At 35.3% G+C, this 20,449-nt stretch overlaps 1 protein-coding gene across 1 annotated transcript; it reads left to right on the forward strand.

Moving 5' to 3' along the window:
• Window positions 1-215: 215 nt before the first annotated feature.
• LOC149154836 (laccase-17-like) lies at window positions 216-3,046 on the forward strand. The gene is made up of 6 exons (XM_089438467.1): window positions 216-431; window positions 632-783; window positions 938-1,182; window positions 1,308-1,436; window positions 1,551-2,510; window positions 2,660-3,046. The coding sequence occupies exons 1-6, from the start codon at window positions 324-326 to the stop codon at window positions 2,788-2,790; spliced, it is 1,725 nt and encodes a 574-aa protein (XP_089294593.1). The 5' UTR covers window positions 216-323; the 3' UTR covers window positions 2,791-3,046.
• The last annotated feature ends 17,403 nt before the right edge of the window (window positions 3,047-20,449 follow it).

A 20,449-nucleotide genomic window follows, 5' to 3' on the forward strand; every position in this document is an offset into this window, starting at 1 on the left:
ATATTTTTTTGGCTTCAATGGGCCCAGTAGCCTAACTATCAACCAATACTGTAATCATAAAGAAGAAAAGAAATTAACGCAGCCATTAACGTTAACAAATCTTACCAACTAGCAACCTAACTAAAACTAGACGTCACAACCAATTTTCTCTGTTTTTATTTAAGTACACAGAATAGCAAATCTAGAAAGATCAGATCACAGCATCAACACTTAGGCTGGTCAGACTGTATGCGCAGGAGTATAGATTCTCTGAACTCTCTTTCTGTACAGACTACAAAATATTATTTTTTGTGTCTTGTCTGCTAGGACGAGGGTCGAATATCATGGCAATACGCACTTCAAAGATATGGAAAGGCGTGCTCTTCCAACTTTTGGCATTCTCCTTTTTAGCTCATTATGTTTCCGGGGAGACGAGACACTATCATTTCCATGTGGGTCATATACATTTTATCAATGTGCTTTCTGATTAACTTTGCCATTATATGCAGAACAGGATGCCTTATAACTATGAGTTATATGCCGGATATTATAAGTTAAATATTAAATTTAGAGAAGTTATGATCCAATTTTCACAGAGATTTCACTGCAAGATGATGAATTAATTCGTCTAATTTGTTAATTATATTTCCAGATCCGGCTGAAGAATATAACTCGCCTCTGCCATACGAAACCTCTGATAACCGTCAATGGGCAATATCCAGGACCAGCTATAATTGCTCGCGAAGGAGATCGAGTGGTAATTAATGTCACAAATCATGTGAAAGACAACGTTACAATTCATTGGTATGTCTAATAATTCATTGGCGAACTTCTTTAGCTGTTTTTCTCTTCTGACTGATATATCGGGGCATCATATTTTTTGTGGCGAATTTATAATCTACGTTTTAATTATATGCTACCTCCGCATGCTATGTAACGGTTTCTACGCATTCCTCAGGCATGGGATTCGTCAGATAAGATCTGCATGGGCCGATGGTCCCGCATACGTGACCCAGTGCCCCATTCAAACTGGACAGAGTTACATTTACAATTTCACCATCACGGGGCAGAGAGGAACGCTGTGGTGGCATGCACACATTTCTTGGTTGCGTGCTACCTTGTATGGACCTATTATAATCCACCCCAAGAAGCACGCTACGTACCCATTCCCCAAACCACACCAAGAATCACCCATTCTCTTCGGTACTGAAATAATTAATCACCAATATTCTTGCATCATAATCATGTTGTAATTAGAATTGTGCGTTGTTCAGAATTTACAGTCTAATTATGTATAAATTAGCTCTCGAATTAATTGGAATTTGCAGGAGAATGGTGGAATGCAAACACGGAGAATGTTATCAATGAAGCAATGCAAAATGGTGGCGGGCCGAATGTGTCTGACGCATATACCATAAATGGGCTCCCTGGGCCTTTCTATAACTGCTCCACGAAAGGTATGTTATCAACTTCGACCTTCAATTAGATCCTAAGATTATATATACATAATCATGTCTCGATGGATATAATTCTGGTGTATTGTGATATATTCATATTGACGCATGGCGCAGATACATTCAAGCTGAAAGTGATCCCGGGAAAAACATATCTTCTCCGTATAATCAATGCTGCTCTCAATGATGAACTCTTCTTTGCAATCGCCAATCACACGATGACCGTGGTGGAAATCGACGCTCTGTATGTGAAGCCTTTCCAAACGAAAGCAATTCTCGTCTCTCCTGGCCAAACCACGAACGTGCTCTTGAAAGCTAAATCCACTCCGCCGCCATTGAACACCAGATTTCTAATGGCGGCGCGGCCTTATGTTACAGGTAGTGGAACCTTTGATAACTCAACCACGGCCGGCATCTTAGAGTACGCGCAGGTTTCAAATTCGTCCTCTCCAGCTCTCACCTTTAAGCCAAGGCTTCCAGCTCTAAACGATACCTTATTTGCTACCAAGTTTAGCCAGAAGCTAAGAAGCTTGGCCACACCACAGTTTCCAGCACCTGTTCCTCAGAGCGTTGATAAGCACTTCTTCTTCACGGTTGGTTTGGGATTGAATCCATGTCCCAAGGGGCAAAAATGCCAAGGTCCCAATGGAACCAAATTCGCAGCCTCCATTAACAATATATCCTTCGTTCTCCCTTCCACTGCGCTTCTTCAAGCCCACTACTTTGGTAAGGCAAAAGGAGTATACAAGTTGAATTTCCCAGACAATCCACCAATTCCGTTTAATTACACGGGCACTCCACCCAACAATACGCGGACTCTGAACGACACGAGGCTCAAAGTGGTTCCCTTCAACGCCACCATACAAGTGGTTCTGCAGGATACAAGTCTGGTTGGGCCAGAGAGCCATCCCCTCCATCTTCATGGATACGATTTCTTCGTAGTTGGGCAGGGCACGGGGAACTACAATCCACGCGCTGACCCTAAACACTTCAATCTGGTGGATCCTCCCCAGCGAAACACCGTTGGAGTTCCTAGTGGAGGTTGGGTCGCTATTCGATTCCGAGCAGACAACCCAGGTAATATTTTTTACATTTATCCAATCCATTCCCCTGTGTTAAAATCAATCCATTCCCCTGTGTTAAAATCATGGTTATATAGATGTAAGAAATAATATTCTTTTGGTCATATCGATTTGATTTTGATAATTATCGCGTCACTTTTGCAGGCGTTTGGTTCATGCATTGTCACTTGGAGGTCCACACCAGCTGGGGATTGAAAATGGCATGGGTTGTGCTGGATGGAAATGCCCCAAATCAAGCTCTGCCTCCCCCTCCCACGGATCTTCCAGCCTGCTAGCTCATCATCATCAATACATCACAGATGCTTCATTCACAGCTCAAAATACTATGAGTACACCGCGTTTCAACACCATTGATGTTGTCTTCCACTTCGTCGATATTGACTTGATGACTTCAATGATAATACCGATTTTGTTCTTCGACTTTCCCATTTTCACGGTTCCAAGCATCGATATATGTCGTGTCATGCTTGTGGACAGAATTATGTAAACCTGATATTTTTCTAAATTTCTGTGCACATCAGTTATTGTTAACCACAATCACCCGTCAGCAAGGTTGAAATCTGATGGTCACTGTCACCATGATATAAAAAAATTGTATGGCTTTCTTATCAGAAGTACTCCCATGATGTTTAATATTTATTTTTATAAAACTAATATAATTTATTACAGGGTTAAAGGATACAAAATAGTGTTTAATATAAAACGGAGAATTTTCATAAATAAAAGAAAAAAGAAGAAGAAAGAAATCAATAACTTTATAATAATTGTACACATTTCTGTCTAAATTTAAAAAGTTTAAAATTAAAAAATTGGGGGCCGAGAAATTGAGAGAATTTTTTTAACCAAAATGGAAATTCTTAACAAAGCAAAGTAACAAAGCAACATTAACTAGGCCTCTAAGAAATAATGTCTAGTGTTTCACAAATTTTAAAATTTAAATCTATCTATCACAATTAATTAAAATAAAATATTTTATTTAAACATTATTTTACAAATTTAGTCAAAATTGATCAATAATACAGAAGTTAATCAAGATTAAAATAAAAGATTTCAATTAAAATTTGTTTTACAAATTTTGTCTAAATTTTAGAAATAATACCAAAGTTAATGAAGATTTAAATGCATATTAATGGTTTTGATTAAAACCATTGATTTATAAACAATTAGCAGGCTTGATCACATCCAACCAACACTATTCACATTTTGTTTCATTAAAATCAATCCATCGCACCATATCAAAAAAGGGTTAGTTTTAATCTCATGTGATCAAAGAATTTGGTTTTTATGAAAAATCAATGACATTTTCGAATATATGGCTTTGGTCCAATATGATCAAGGCTGTTGATTTTTCAATAAAACTAATGACCTTGATCCCATCAAATCAAATCCCTTCACTTTTTTAAATAATTAGGTACTATGTGATTAAAGTGGACCAAAGCCAACTCTTAATAAATGTTAAGAATGTTGATCCAATATGATCAAGGCCATAAATTCTAATGAAAAATCAACTGTACCAAAACCATCTCTCCAGAAATATAAAAGTATTTGATCTATATAATCAAGTACATTAATTTTAATAAAAAATCAACAACTTTAATCTTATTACATAAATAGTATCTCTAAAAAAATATGAAAATTTTTAATTCAATACCATCAAAACTCAACATAAAAATATAAAAGACTTTGATTCAATAAGATAAAAATCATATTTAATCACTAAAACATACATATGCCATTTTTTACTTCTCACAGTAATTCAACTATTTCTCCAATCAAATGATGGTCATTATATATATGCATTCACTGATTTTAAAATTGATAATATTTTATAACTCCATAAGAAAACAAAAAAAATAAATACCTATCCAATCTAACTCTACACATGAAAACCTTATTTTGAATTTTCAGAAACGGAAAAGAGCTGTAAATATTACTCATCTACAACTTGAGTAGGTAACATTTTTTAAGTTCAACTGTACGATTTTGGTCAACATATGGTAAGACTAAATAAACGAAATAAACGTCATGTACACTTTAACTAATCTGAGTTGGAGAATGCGAATGTCCGAGTGATAATGAAAGAGTGATACAGAATACAAGTATTGTTATTTGGTAAAGGAAATGGGAAGTTAAAAAAATATAATTATATATAAATTTTTAAAATTTATAATAAATATTAATATAAAAAATAAGAAAAAACAAACATAAATATAATTAAATATATTTTTAAAAGGTTATAATAAATATTAATATATAAAAAAATAAGTATATATATATATATATATCTCATAGTATGGTAGTGAATAGTATTTTTAAAATATTTTAAATTAATAAATTATATTGTATTTTTCCAATAACATAATATAAGTGTGGGAAGTTTGGTATTAATATCATGATTTTTCATAAGTTTGTTTTTAATTTTGTTTTGTTATTTTCTTATTTTTAAAAGTGTTTAGTTTTTGTGGATTGTTAATTGTAAAACACTAAAATTGTATTTTATTTAACTATATTATTTTAAGATATTTTTATACCTTATAATATTACTTAATATGACTTACATATGTAATTGGGAGGGCTAATTTTTCCATATTTAAAAGTTGTATGCGAAGCTTATTTTTGATATGTAGATATGAATAGTACAAAGCTTATGTTTTTTAGTTATAGACATATAGTATATAGGATACTTAAAGATACTTAGGTTTATATAGCTTTGCAAAACATTCTCAGATTTTTCAGATTTTGGCTGGCCTATAATGTTGTCAGATGGCCAACAAATCTGGTTTCACAATGGGCAGGCTGAGGCCAATGTTGTCAGATGGCCAACAAATCTGGTTTCACAATGGGTAGGCTGAGGCCATATGATCATGGATGATGTTATGTATTACCAGCCTGTTTTTTAAAATGAAATAGAAAGGATATGCTAGGCATTATATATATATATATATATATATATATATATATATATATTATTTAAGTGCTTCTCGGTGGTAAGAGGGGGAAGGGGAAGGGTATTGTATAGCCCCGGAGGAACTCAAGTTAAGAAGTATGCATGGGGGTTGGGGAAAATGAAAAACAACCATGCAAAAATGCATGGCTTGTTGCAAGGCTTAGTATTAGCTATCGCGGCACAAGTGCCTGACATTAAGATCCTAGGGACTAGCTTATAATTATACAACAATTATGCAATCAAACCTCAACAAGGGATAGTCATGTGGAGAACATTTTGAACAAAATAAGGAAGCTTCTGGAAAACATTCCAAACAAATAATACTTTCATATTCTCAAATAACGCAATGCTAAAGTTGATAATTGTGCCAACCATGCCCATCACCTTCATGCATGGCAATTAAAAGTAAATGGAGAATTGGGGTGGGGGAATTTTCCCTTATTTTAAAATAGGGGGATTGATGTTCTATTTTGACAAAATATATATGTTTAGTTTATACTTATTAGTTTTCAAACCAAGTGCTCAAAGCACAAGGCTCAGGAATGAAGGAAGGTTTAGTAATATAAAATATTAAGGGGGCTTGACAGATGTTATGGCAACCCCATTACGTTCTATGCATGTAAATGCCAAACTCACACAACCTTCACGCAAGATGGAGAATTGGGGTGGGGGAATTTTCCCTAATTTGAAAAGGGGGGGTTAATGTTCTATTTTAACATAATATATACGTTTAATTTATACTTATCAGTTATTGGGGTGGGTGAATTTTCCCTAATTTTAGAAAAAGGGTGTTGATGTTCTATTTTAACAAAATATATATGTTTAATTTATACTTATTAGTTGTCAAACCAAGTGCTCAAATAATAGCTCAAGAATGAAGGAAGGCATAATAGTATAAAATGTTAAGGGGGCCTGATAGATGTTGTGGAAACCCCATTAAGTTCTCTACCTGCAAACACAAAACTCACACAATCTTTGCACGAGATTGAAACCATATGCAGGATGCAGTAGAAGAGCACCATTGGACAGTCTCTCACAATGATGATGCCTCTCATGTGGGAAACATTTATGAATTGTAATGTCACGATTATGCCAGGAGGATGTGGGATTATGATGAGAATTGGTTATTTCAAGTTGTCGCAGTATCAAAGAAATTCAAATACTTCCACTCAAAATTGTTAGCTCAAGACATATAGTTGATAGCAGAGTCGTAGGAATTGGAAAGTTCTTTGGGATGCATAAGGAAGACAACCTAGTGAGGCAAATATTCATGCAAAGTTAACTCATCTCTAGCCTAGTGAGGGGATACAGGCATCTAAGTGGCCTATACATGGTGATGCAATAGTCTAGCCACCCCTTGTTTGTGTCAGTTCCCTTGTTACAGAGAGGACAAAAAATCAAAGTTTCCATGTGCGGAATACCTCGTCATACTTCTCCATTGAATCTCTTAAGGCTTGTTTTTGGCCACCTCCTGCTTGTGTTAGTGCTCTTACTCCGAAGGCAACAAAAAATCCAAGACTCCTAACACAACATGCCTTGGCATATAGTGACAAGTACAAGGATAAAAATATTCTCACTATCCGAAACCCGTGTGGAATAGAACTCGGAGGCACCCTTTCATCTACTTAGATATTAGATGTGGGGGTTTGGCCTACAAACCTAGGAAGCGAAAAAACTCCATATGATCATTTGGACCAAAATGAGAATTGGTAAACCAAAATAATTGGGCACTAGCAACCATGAAGGGCATACAAGATGCACCTACAAAGAGAAGATCTCTCAGGTGTTTCAAATGGAGGAGCTACCAATGGATCTTATGACAATGAATCTGTGAATGAGGGAGAACATGGAACTAAATGTCAATGTGCTAGAAGAGATACAAAATTTGACGACAAACGTTAGAGAAAATTTGAGGTGAAAAATGGGTCTCAAAACAAACATGTACAACCAAAACCAACTTCATAGGAACCAATAGGATTCAAAATGGTTATCTCAACCATGGTGATGATTCAACATTTTTGGAGTAAAAAAGTAAAAAGATTAAAAAATAAATAAATAAACTACTTTTGCAACTCGTATTTTCAACTTATCTTCCTACAGTTTTACTCAAATTTTGCGTGAGAGCACTTGTTGGATGTGGAATTTAGTTCCTCATCCAATGATTACCTAGTTTGCATACTTTCCATGGACCCTACTACACGAAAAATGAGAAATACATGAAAAAACATTATTGCAATCACATTTTTTCATATATTTCTCATTTTCCGTGTACCAGGGTCAATGGAAATTATGCAACATGGGTACTCCTTGGATGACGAATTAAATTTTGCATCCAACGAGTGCTCTCGCTTGAAATTTGAGTGAAACTATAGGGAGATAAATTGAATATACGAGTTCAAAAAAAAAAAATCTCTTTTTCCCCTCTAAAATTTGATTATGTAATGTAATCTTATTTTATTATTTCCACTATTATTTTATAATATTCTTTACGAGACTCATTTTAGACTTAAAAATTTCTCTAATGGTTAACCTAACAAGAGGATGAAACAAAAACCCTACGTGGATACATTATGGATCTATAGGAACAAATTCAATTTATGTGCAACAACTCTAGTGTATCAAGTTCTGGGAGCTAGAACAATATAGAGCAATGCCCTTACCTCAATAAGCCACTGGTGGAGAACGATGCTAAAATCCAATAATACATGCACTATTACAAATTTTGCATTTTATTAGGAAGTTTTTATAGATTATAATATATATAATGAATTTTAAACAACCAGAACTCTCTCAGGAATGCTAGTCAAGGAGATGAATAAAAAACACTAGAAAAACAAAAAAAAAAAATGTAACCCATTTCATGTGTATTTTTTGTCATGACCTATAATCATTCATATATAACGTGGGTAATTTGAAATGCAAGGAGTCTTAAAAGAAGTTTTTTTTTCCCGTGGAAAAAGTCGTAATTTTCATTATAGAAGAAAATTACATTTTGTATATGCATAGCATTACTTAAGTGAGGCATTGCCTGTCCAGAAAGATGAAAATACTTATGTGCATTCCTCCACGCAGGGAGCGAGCTATGTGAGAATAACAAAAAATAGAGAGTTGCGGCCTCTTCGCAGAGAGGGTATAATGCAATAAAAGTTATGATAAATATTTACAATATAAGTAAAAACATTATGTCAAAAATTTCTTGTACCTTGCAGTACTGCTTCAAAAAGATTCAGGGTCTATGAAGGGTCTGTGATAGTTCTGATAGACGGCACCATCCTTTTCCTCACATATCAACCAAGTATCATCATCCCTGAGCGCTTCTTCCTTGGATAAGTGGTCGACAGCTGTGTTCTGCTCCCTGTAGATATGATGACAAGAGAAAGAGTCAAAAGACATAATAAGTCTATGAATCTCGTCCAGAATATGCTTCAAAGTGAATGCATTGCAGATGTGTTTTTTGGTGATCCAGTTAACAAACAGTTTTGAGTCACCAAATAGTTGCAAACTTGTGCATTGTTTATATATAGCATATTGGATGAGGTATTTAGCAGTTAATAGCTCAACATGGTTATTTGTTCCCTTGCCCAAACCCATTTGTATTTTAAAAATATGTGATACAGAGAAGTGCAATACTGCTCCGTCTCCACAACCCAGTTCCTAAGCTGATCCGTCAAAATAAGCCCATGGTATGGAGTAGTTGATGACTTCTGTCTCAATATTGATGTGCTGTTTTTGAGTGGTATCTTCAGGAATCGAATGATAATCCGCTAAGGTTCTGTTCAGTATGGAAGGCCAATTGGGGGACTTTTGTTGAAATATGATTTGATTTCTAGCTATCCATAATGCCCAACATATGAGAAGAGCTATATTCCTTTCCTTGTAATTGGTGTCTCTCCACCAATTATTCCATGCCTCCTTTAAGTTGTTGTTGTGCCATCGGTAGTGTATGGAGAGCATTGATAGAAATCCTTGCCATAGCTCTTGTGCTATAGGGCATTCCCGAAAGAGGTGTTCTGTATCTTCATTACTATTTTTGCATAGGTGGCACCAAAAAGGTCCTGAGAAAGATCGTTTCATTAGGTTTACTCCCGTCGGGACCTTATTGTTCAATATAGACCATAGAAGCAGCTTCGTTCTTAGGGATGCATTTAACTTCCATAAAAGGTTCCACCAAGACTTAGGGGCTAGCAGCTTGAGGGGCTCCATTAGAACTAAATATCCTATCTTGGGGGCATAATGTCCATGTTTAGCAAAGGCCCAAATGAGCTCATCATCTCCTTCTAAGATCCTAATATGGGCCTCGTTTAATGCAGATATGTAGGTCCTCCAGTCTTGATGCCAGGGCGGGGGAATATTTAGGGAAAAACCTGATTTCCAGGCCTGCTGAGTTAGAGAGGATCGACCGTTGTCAGCTATATGACATATGTGAGTTATACCTTGAACAGCAAGATGAGTTCTCAGCTCTTCGAGAAATCTGTGTGCATTGCCACAGCCTACCCAAGGGTCTTCTCCTATGCGTACCAGGGGACCAGATCGTATTCTCCAAGTCAATCCATTTCTTATCAGGTCCATAGCTTTTGTTACTGCCTTCGAAATGATAGATATGTCCCCGCTAGATCGGTGTCCGTGTCTAATCCATTCAAATGGGTTTAAAGGGGTGATGTATTTAGAAGTAATAACCTTCGTCCAAAGGCTGCAATTATTGAGTAGCTGCCAATCCAGATTTGCTGCAAGTTCTTTGGAAAAGGTGTCCAAACTCTTAATTCCCCATCCACCCCACCATTTAGGCAGAGCCAGTGATTCCCAACTTGTCCAGGAAAAAATTCTCCTTGTTTGTTTCCCCTTCCATAGAAAATGATAGCAGACATTTTGCAACCTATCCAAAATGCCCCTGGGAATCCAGGCTAAGGTCATCCAATATACAGGCGTTGCTTCTAAAACGGATTTGATCAAAACCAACCTACCAGCCTGTTGTGATGTACAACAACCCCCCATTTCATAAAATTTTAATTTCAAAACTATAATATGAAATGGGTCCCTTTTAGATTAAATTGGTATCAACTTATCATTCCTCAAAAGGTCCGAAAAGAAATAAAACATTATAAACCTTTTGAGACAATAATATAATCGGTCTTATAATAAAAAATGAATAATTCTTTATTATTGCGATAAAGCGATCGCAATATCGCATATCGCAATAACAAAGGATGCATAACAAAAGAGCCATTGGTTTCCCCGATGCGACAAGCATGAATAACTATCAGATAACGGGAAGGTAAGCAATCATAACAAAAGGCCCCTCTCTTTGCTCCGATGCGATATCGCTATTAGCAATCGGGGAATGTAACATGCATGCAACTAAAAGCCCTCTTCTAAAAACTCCCGATGCGAATTGGCGATATCGCTATCGGCAATCGGGGATCCCGTAATGACACCAATATAACAACTTAAGGATTCCTCCGATCCCCGATTTAAAAAAAAAAAACTAAAAAAACAAAAATACACTGAAATTTACAAAAAAAAAAAAAAACCATAAAAATATAGAAATTTTAGAAATATATGTTTAAAAAAAAAATTAAAAAAACATGTATTTAAAATTAAAAATTAAATTTTTCAAGAATCATGTATTTAAAATTTTAAACAATGTTTTTTTTTTTAATTTAAAATGGAAATTTTTATTAAAAAAAAAAAAGTTTTAAAATTTTTATTTAAAAAAAAATTATTAAAAAAAGGATTTTTTTGGGCCCTCCGGGCGGCCCGCGGTGGCGCGGCACCGGGCGGAGGGCCTGCACGCAGGCCTCCGCCAGGGGCCGCGCCACCGCACGCCGCCCGGAGGGCCCAAAAAAAAAAAATTTAAATAAAAGATATTTAAAAATTTTGATTTTAAATTAAAAAAAAAAAAGAAAAAAAAACGAAAAAAAACTTTGTTTAAAAAAAAAAAACTTTTTAATAATTTTTTTTTTTAAATAAAAAAAAAAAAAAAAAAAAAAAAAAAAAAAAAACCAAAAAACCTTGTTTAGAAAAAAAACAAATTTGTTTATCAATTAATTTAAAAAATTTTAATATATACTTTTCTAAATAAAAAAAACGATATATATTAAAAAAAATTAATTTCTTTTTCTTTTTTTTTTTAAATAGATAAATAAATGTTTCATTAAAAATTTTAAATATTTTTAAATTTTTTGGTTTTTTTTTTTTTTTTTTATTTGAAAATGCATATTTTTAAATTTTTTTTGTTTTAATTTCAGTGTATTTTTATTTTTTTAGTGTTTTTTTTTAAATGTTTTTTATGTTAATTTTACTAGTTTTTTATTTTTATTTTTGTGGATTTTTTATGTTGTTGTTGTTGTTGTTTTTTTTTCCTAAGTTTTTTTAATGTTTTTATATATATATATTAATTTTGTTTTTTTTTCATAATTCTTTTATGGTTTATGAGATAAATTTTTTTTAACTTTTTTTTTTGTCTTTTTAATATATATATTTTTAAGTAATTAACATTTTCATCTTAATTTTAGTAGTTTTTAAATTTTTTTTTTTTCGTTAATTTTTTATGTTTTTATTAAATTTAGTTTGTTTTTAATTTTCAATTTTTTTTTAGTTTTTTGATAATATTTTTTAAATTTTTCTATTTTTACCTAAATTTTATAGTTTGTTTAATTTTTTTCTCTTTTCCATATATATATATATATATATCTTTTCTTTTGACAATTTTTTTTATTGTTTACAAGATTTTTTATTTTTATTTTTTTTTTCCATTTTTTTAAATATGTTTTTTTACTATTTATTTGTTTATAATTTTTAAGTGTTTTTTAGTTTTTTAATTTAGATTTTTTTTACATTTTTATGATTGATTTTTTTTTTTTTTTAGTATATGCTTTAATTTATGTTTTGTTAATTTTTAATTTTTTTTTGTTTTGTGTTTTTTCATTGTTTTAATTTTTTTTTTATGTCTTCATTATTTGTTTGAAATTTTAATCTTTTTCAGGGTCATGATAAAATATTTTACGCTATTATTTCGAAATGTTGAAATATTACCCTTGAAAAAAAAAAGGGAAAAAAAAGTGTTATCCCAACGTTAACACTTTTTGTTTTGAAGGCGTTTTTGTGACAATTTTTGCATAAAAAATTGGTTTTCACTGCCATTTTTAAAACATGTTAAAAATTTACCCTAGGAAAAAAAAGTTTTATTCCAGCATCAACACTTTTTGTTTTTAGCACTGTTTTTGATGTTTTTAAGGGGTTTTTTGGCTAGAGTTCTCGTTTTGAGTTTACAGTTCCCGTTTCAAAGTTTACATTGTTGATCAGTCTGTGATATCAGTGATCAACTTCATCCTTCAACATCATTGACATTCTTATATGTGATATTCAGACATATACTTGTTAGATCATGATCATATGATCCATTATGTATTTCCAGTCTTCTGTACTTGTATACTTAGTGGATCCACTTGTACTTGATATGCGGACATGCTTTACTTTCTCTGAGCATGGGTATGCCCACCTCAGACAGTGTTTCTTTCTGATCTCCTTTTGTGGCTTGGCAGGCTGAAATCTGGTGAAGTCCTTCTCAGTTTTTGACAGGTTTCCTTTCCATATACTTAATACATTTCGGCCATCATGTACCCCTTCTGACCTCATATATTAGGGGGCATCTGTTATAGCTCCAAATCTCACCCTTGATATTTGTGATGCTGCATTTATGGCCTAGGGCAACCCCTCCTTCCAGACCTGGTCCAAATACTTAAAAAATAGTGTTTTACTCCCTGTACGCGACATTGCCCTAAGCTAAATGCGTGTGTACGCGGGTTAGTGTATACCCAACCCACGTATATGTCTTAAAACACTTAAAAAAATTAAATCTCCTTAATTTCGGGCGGAGATCATGGGTTTTACCTGTTGATTACCTATTAGTGTCTGTGGCCCAACTGTTCCCAACGAATTCCCAACTAAAAAACTACTTTGGAGAAGTATAAAAAGGCTTCAATGGGAAGGCCTAATGGAGGAGAGAATAGAGAGAAAATTACTCTGCTGAGATTATCCCCGATCAGGTATGAAGATCCTTGTGCTTCCAACACTCCCTCCATTACAGGAAACCCTTGTTTCCTTGAGCTATGATGTCATTTCACTAGTTGAGATATCTTTGTATGATTCATGGAAGGAGCCTTTTGAAGACTTGGGATTGGATGGATCCGGAGGACGGTTCCGCTTGGAGCCAGCAAGAGGAAGATTCATGTGATATCATTCCTTGCTTTGTTTTAATTATCTGCAATAAAGAAACATTTGTCTTGTTCCCGAAATCAATCTTCTTTATGCATATGATGTTAATGTTATGGTTTACATATGAATAATTGTTTCAATTGTATAACTAACCACCTTTCAATATGTTATGAAGTTGATTTCTATATGATACTTGGTCCATATATTTCTATGCTTCTTTGAATTGGTTGTTTTTCAAGTTCAAGGATCGACAGGAACTCCAAGAAGGTTTGGACCCTAGTTGGATATACCCAAACGAAGGACCCCCAGGTGCACCTCTCTTCGCTTAGTTTTCTTATTTAAGTATCATGGCTACGTGGAATGCTTGTTTTTTACTGTAGATAATCCCTACTCTACTAGGGTGTTGACCAAAAATCCTAGGGGACTTTGTCCCTCAACACCACCTCACAGGGAAGTAGAATTTTCTATTCAGTTAGTTCCAGGGGCATCTCCAGCATCAAAAGAACCTTACATGATGAGCACACCTGACTCGGTAGAGTTGAAGTTACAGTTCAAGGAAATATTGGAAAAGGGATACGTTAGGCCAAGTGTATCACCATGGGATGCACTGGTATTGTTTGTGAAGAAGGATGGTACTCTCAGATTATGCATTAACTATAGGCAGTTGAACAAAGTGACCATCAAGAATAGGTATTTGTTGCCAAGGATTGATGACTTGTTTGATCAGCTGAAGGGAGCAACAATGTTCTCGACGATTGATCTGAGATATGTATATCATCATGTAAGCACTAAAGAGGAGGAAATTTAAAAGAAAACTTTCCCGACCACGTATGGGCAATATGAGTTTGTTATAGTTCCATTCGGTTTGACTAATTCTCCAGCTACATTTATGTGTTTGATGAATAGTGTGTTTCATCCCTAATTGGACAAGTTTGTTATTTTGTTCATTGATGACATATTGGTATATTCCAAAAATGAGGAACAACATGCTGAGCATTTGGCAACAATGTTGAGGTTGTTGAGAGAGCGTTAGTTGTATGTTAATCTCAGCAAGTGCAGTTTCTTTTAGACTGAGGTACATTGCTTGGGACATGTTGTCTCCAAGGAAGGCATAACTGTATATCCAGAAAAGGTAAGAGTTATCATGGAGTGGGCAGCTCCTAGAAATGTAGATGAGGTGAGATCCTTCATGGGATTGGCAAGTTATTATAGGAGGCTCATCATGAAATTCTCACAGATTTATTGTCCTATTACATCATTGCAGAGGAAAGGTATGAAGTTTGAATGGACAAAGGAGTGTGAGGCTAGTTTTCAACAGCTCAAGTAGTTGTTGACACATGCACCAGTGTTAAAGATCTCATATCCAAACAATGAATTTTTAGTATACACATATGCTTGCAAGAGAGGACTTGGTAGAGTCCTTATGTAAGAAGGAGAGGTAGTGTGCTATGATTCATGAAAACTAAATGAGGACGAGAAAAACTATCTGCCGCATGATCTTGAGCTAGCAATGATCATACATGCATTGAAGATGTGGAGGCACTATCTGCTTTGTAGGAGGTTTGTACTGATAAGTGATCACAATGGGTTGAGATATTTATTTGACCAGCCAAATATGAATGCCAGGTAGGCTAGATGGTTAGCCATGATTAGTGAGCTTGACTTCGAGATCAGGTACATCAAAGGAAAAGGGAACAAGCTTGCAGATGCTCTTAGCAGACGGATACAAGTAAATCATATAGCAATGATGAGTTCATATGGGATAGATCTACATGATTGGATATTGCATGCAGGTCAACAAGATTTCAAGTATTTGAAGATTGTGCATAGGTTGGATCAGTGTACAGGTACATGTAGAGGTAGTAGTACATGTATAGATACAAGTAGTGGTACAGGTACGGGTACATGTGCAGGTGCACAAGATGTGGACTATCGTCTCATGACTGATGGACTGGCTAGGTTTAGAGACAGGATATATGTGCCAGACAACAGTAAGCTCAAGAAGGTGATATTGAGGGAGTTTCATGAGAAACCATATTCAGGTCACCCAAGCCATCAAAATACATTGACCACAGTGAAGAAGTTTTATTATTGGTTGAATTTGAAGAAGGATGTAGCAGAGTTTGTGGGTAGGTGTTTTGATTATCAGTAGGTAAAGGCAGAGAGTACGCATCTAGGTGGACTTATATAGCCGATCGTGATTCCAGAATGGAAATGGGAGGTTTTTATCATGGACTTTATCAGAGGTTTTCCAAGGACAGTGCGATAGCATGATTCCATCATGGTTGTTATGGACAGGTTGACAAATGTTGAACACTTCATTCCATTGAAGTCTACATTCTCAGCTAGTGATGTAGCATAGGTATTCATTAGAGATGTGGTTAGATTGCATGGATTTTTAAAGAATATTGTGTTATAGAGGGATGCGAAGTTTACTTCCAAGTTTTGGAAGGAGTTGTTTGCAGGTTTGGGCACAGAGTTAGCCTTTAGTACAACTTATCATCCACAGATAGATGGACAGACTAAGAGGGTCAACAGGATATGGGAGGACAAGTTGAGGATGTACATGATGCATCAACAATGAAAGTGGGAAGAGTACCTTCCACTGGTAGAGTTCTCTTACAACAATGGGTACCACGAGTAACTTAGAATGAACCCATTTGAGGCATTGTATGGGTGGAGTTGCAATACTCCCATTAGTTGGAGTGATCCGATTAACAACATGTTGATTGGGTTGGACATGTTGGTAGAAATGGAATGGGAAATGCAGGTAATCAAGAAGAATTTTAAAGCAACACAAGATAGGCAGAAGATCTATGCAAATCGGAATAGGTTGTTCAAGGAGTTTCAGGTTGGAGAACAGGTGTACTTGTGCATCAAACCAAAGAAGAGTTGGCACCACAATTTTGTGGACCTTTCAGGATCATTGAGAGGATTAGGCCAGTAGCCTATCAACTTGCATTACCTCTGACAGTGAAATTCCATGATGTTTTCCATGTGTCATTGCTTAAGAAGTATGTTAAATATGTTGATCATGTGATTGACTGGTCTGTATTATAGGTGGAGCAATATGGAGAATTCCAGCTGGAGCCTTGGTGTATATTGTAGAAAAAGGTGTTCATGCTTTGGAATCGAGCAATCAAGCAGGCTAAATTGCAGTGGAAGCACTTTGTGCCCGATGAAGCTACATGGGAGATGGCAGATCAGATGCGGGCAACATATCCTTCATTGTTTGTTGGTTGAGGCAAAGAAATTTTGGTATGATGTTTGGTATATTTTTTGGCATATGTTTTGGTGATGTTTTAATATATGTAAATATGTATATGGATGTAAATACTGCCATGAGCTATGTTATAAAGCTCCAATAAGCAGTATGTGTCTCATGTCATTATAGTTGTCATTTTGTTATGTTGTCATGTTGGTTTTCTTCTCAGCGGGGTGATCATTGTAAATATTACATCGAGCTATGTTATAAAGCTCCATGGGCAGTATGTTTTCTTTTCAATGATTTTTCTAAGGTATAGGTGTGGCTGAATGCTGAGAACGATGCCCCCCAAAGGGAAGGGTTTTGTAATAGCCATGGTGAAAATTCCATGTAATAAAAGTTCATAAAGGAAAAATAATAACCATTGTTGATGGGACACTTATTCCAAGCTGAATGTTGGGCAAATATCTTAGTGTGGGTGTTCATTGGTTTATTATGGCTAAGGAAATTGACAATGGCCAAGGCTTTGGAAAGGCAAAATGGAATTTTTGGCACATTTATTATGAAAATAATGGAAATTAGGAGAAAATGAAGGTGAAAGGTCACAGGTTTCATGTGAGGAGGAAATTGAAGGAAAATAATGGAAAATGAAGACAATAGAGGCCTAATTGATAAAAAGACTTATGAGGATTAGTTGGTATCTTTTGTCAATTTTGTTTTGGAACTCTCTCATTATTCTCTCTCTCTCTCTCTCTCACTCTTGGACACTTAGAGTTTTCTTGGAGCACTTTGGCATTGGATTAAGAAAGGAAAAGAAGGAAAGAGGAAGAAAGGAGCAAACAAGGAAAAGTAGGATCAAGTATCTACAACATGATTATTTGCAGGTATTGATTTTCATGTGTGTTTTCCTTACTAGATTTGACATGCATGGTAATGCATGTGGTTCTTTGTTGTTATGGCATGGGTTTTTCTAGGTGTGACAATGTTTTCAGCCTAGCATTTCCATTTCTGGATAAGCATGGTGTGATGGGTTTCTCATGCTTTGGTTGAGCTAGATTTCCTGATGGATTCGAAGCTTAGTGAGGTGTATGTACAAGTGATAGAACACATGGTCTAGTAACCCCTAAACCGGACCGTGGGTTGCAGTAAAGCCAGACTTTGTGTTGCCTCGGTGGGCATAGGAATCCTCGACCGGTGAATGGCAGGATATACGATAAAGCCTAGACATGGTTTCCCTTGATTAGGCCTAGGAATCCTTGTCGGTGAATGGAAGGATATATGGTAAAGCCTAGAGGGTGGTGTCTCGGTTTAGGGCCTAGTGATCCCTAGATCAGATTATGGATTGCGGTAAAGTATGAGAGACTATGAGACAAGAAAATTCCTCACGATGTAGGTGGAGAAATATGGTGGCATCCATGCTTATTTTGGCCTAGTGATCTGGTGGAGATCATGGTAAAGTCTCTTATTACATGTTTATTGTGTTGGCCTAGTGATCCAGGATGGATTACAGTAAAGCCTGGTTTCTATTGATGAGGGTGAGGTGGCTTAACCTTGGGATTCCCTGGTTGCTTCTTTTAGTTTGAGTCCCACATTCATGCTTGGAATATGGCATGGGGTGAATGGATGAAGAAAGAGAATTGGCTCAGCTATTCTATCAAGTTGAACGTGGTAGTCCCATCCCAAGTTGGATTTTTCATTCATTAATAAGAGGTTCTATCCTTGATATCTTATGTATAAATGTACGGATTTATATGTGGATTTTATGACTGATGTATTCTTGATATTTATGTTGTTATTGTGTTGGTTATAAGCATGTATTTTGATAGTGCTGATGTATGGATTTCCTCATGTTTTATTTTTAAATGAATGAACAATGTATCTATGACCTAATAGATGATAATGCAACTAATGATATAAGGGAACAATTCTTCTTAGTGATCCTCAGATAAGTATGAGACCCCTATGCTTAAATAGGTTTTTTACACCTGTAGATTACATATTTGTGATATGTTTGATGAAATGTTTGTCATGGCTAGTAGGGGTCCATTCAAGCCCTTGTTCAAGTAATTTAATTTGTATCATCATTCCCTTGTTATGTTTATGTTCTGAAGGTGTCATTTAGTTTTTGCAGTGACCTGGGCTCTGGGCTTGAAAAAGTGGCTCAAATCTCAAGGACGCTGGCACAACACTGAGCAGAAAAGTCCCTGGACATTGGAATACCATGTTGTGGGAGCATCCAAAGCCCTCTAGACGCATGTATGCCCATATCAAGGGAGCGTCTGGGGGTTAATTGGTCTAAAAACTTAGTGGGACTGAGGGGCTAGTTACCTAAGAGGTTGAGATGGTTCTTGGGATTCATGTTGTGATGTGGAAGGTCTGTATGGTGTGTTTCTATCGGTTCCACTTCCTTAAGTTGACTTACGAGGTCTAATCATATCATAGTAACTTATCGTCACATGTTTACCCTGTTTGGCTGGTTACTTGGGTAGATGTGGGAGGAGGGTGTTACAAAAAGTATTTGGATCTTGGGAGTATTCTTGGAAAATTTTAGCTAGAACGAGACTCAAATTTGGTATCATGAGGTAATCACTTAAGAGATCGGATAGAGCCTCCATGCTCAATCTCAATATTGCAAAGAATATTAGTAATTTTGAATAAATGTAATGATTATGGGTCAGGTCCCATATTTTTTCTTAATAAAAATCTCATACTTATATATATTATTTTATTTTGTGACTGGAGGAATTAGTAGCGCACCGGCTCTCGTACTCATGTGACACGAGGTTGATCTTTGATAGCTAGCACTATAACCTCCAAGTGCAACTGCACTGCCCCCAAGCAACAACACATGGGTAAGTCGAGGTTTGGACCTGTGACTTTCACAACAACACTTTAAAATGATACATCTTCCACACTAATTTAATGGAATTCAAAAATTAATAAATAATACCAGCATAGATCCATCTTAACTTTGGATCTACCAAGCGATAAGAGGGATCAAATCTTTCAATGCGCAAACATATTTTTTAGTGAAAAACTTGAGGAAAATTTTGCACCTTGAGAGATTTGATTCCTCTTAGCTCTTAGTAGAAAACTTATCTCCCTCTATCTATATGTATATATATTCACACATTGAATTATTTTTCTCATCAATTTTTTTAAAATTGTTGCATGTCAACTCTATATATATATTTTTAAAGAAATGGTTATATATCTATTAATCAAATTGGAATCTGGTCAGCACCATTACATTCAAAAGTGACAAGATTTCCACAATCCTCCAAAAATTCTCAGACTAGTGTCTATGAATATGTAGTGTTTTCTTTCCATATTTTCTACATCTTCTTCTTATAAGTCTTCCAAAATACCCCATTTATACTTACATACCTACATAAAATAGCATAATTATTACTAGGATCTTAACTACCTAGTTACTTCCATGTCGTTCTGACCAAATTATTCCATGATAATTTTATCCACTTCATCTTGTTGATTTGTTTCTATTTCTTCATGTCATCCATGCTCCTGCTGCATCTCCAACTGGTCAGAAATATCGAGAGGGAAAGCC

Source organism: Pinus tabuliformis, chromosome 9 (assembly GCF_031772625.1).
Source record: "Pinus tabuliformis cultivar Carrire ecotype Pingquan chromosome 9, CPIR1, whole genome shotgun sequence".
NCBI classification, from domain to species: Eukaryota; Viridiplantae; Streptophyta; class Pinopsida; order Pinales; family Pinaceae; genus Pinus; species Pinus tabuliformis.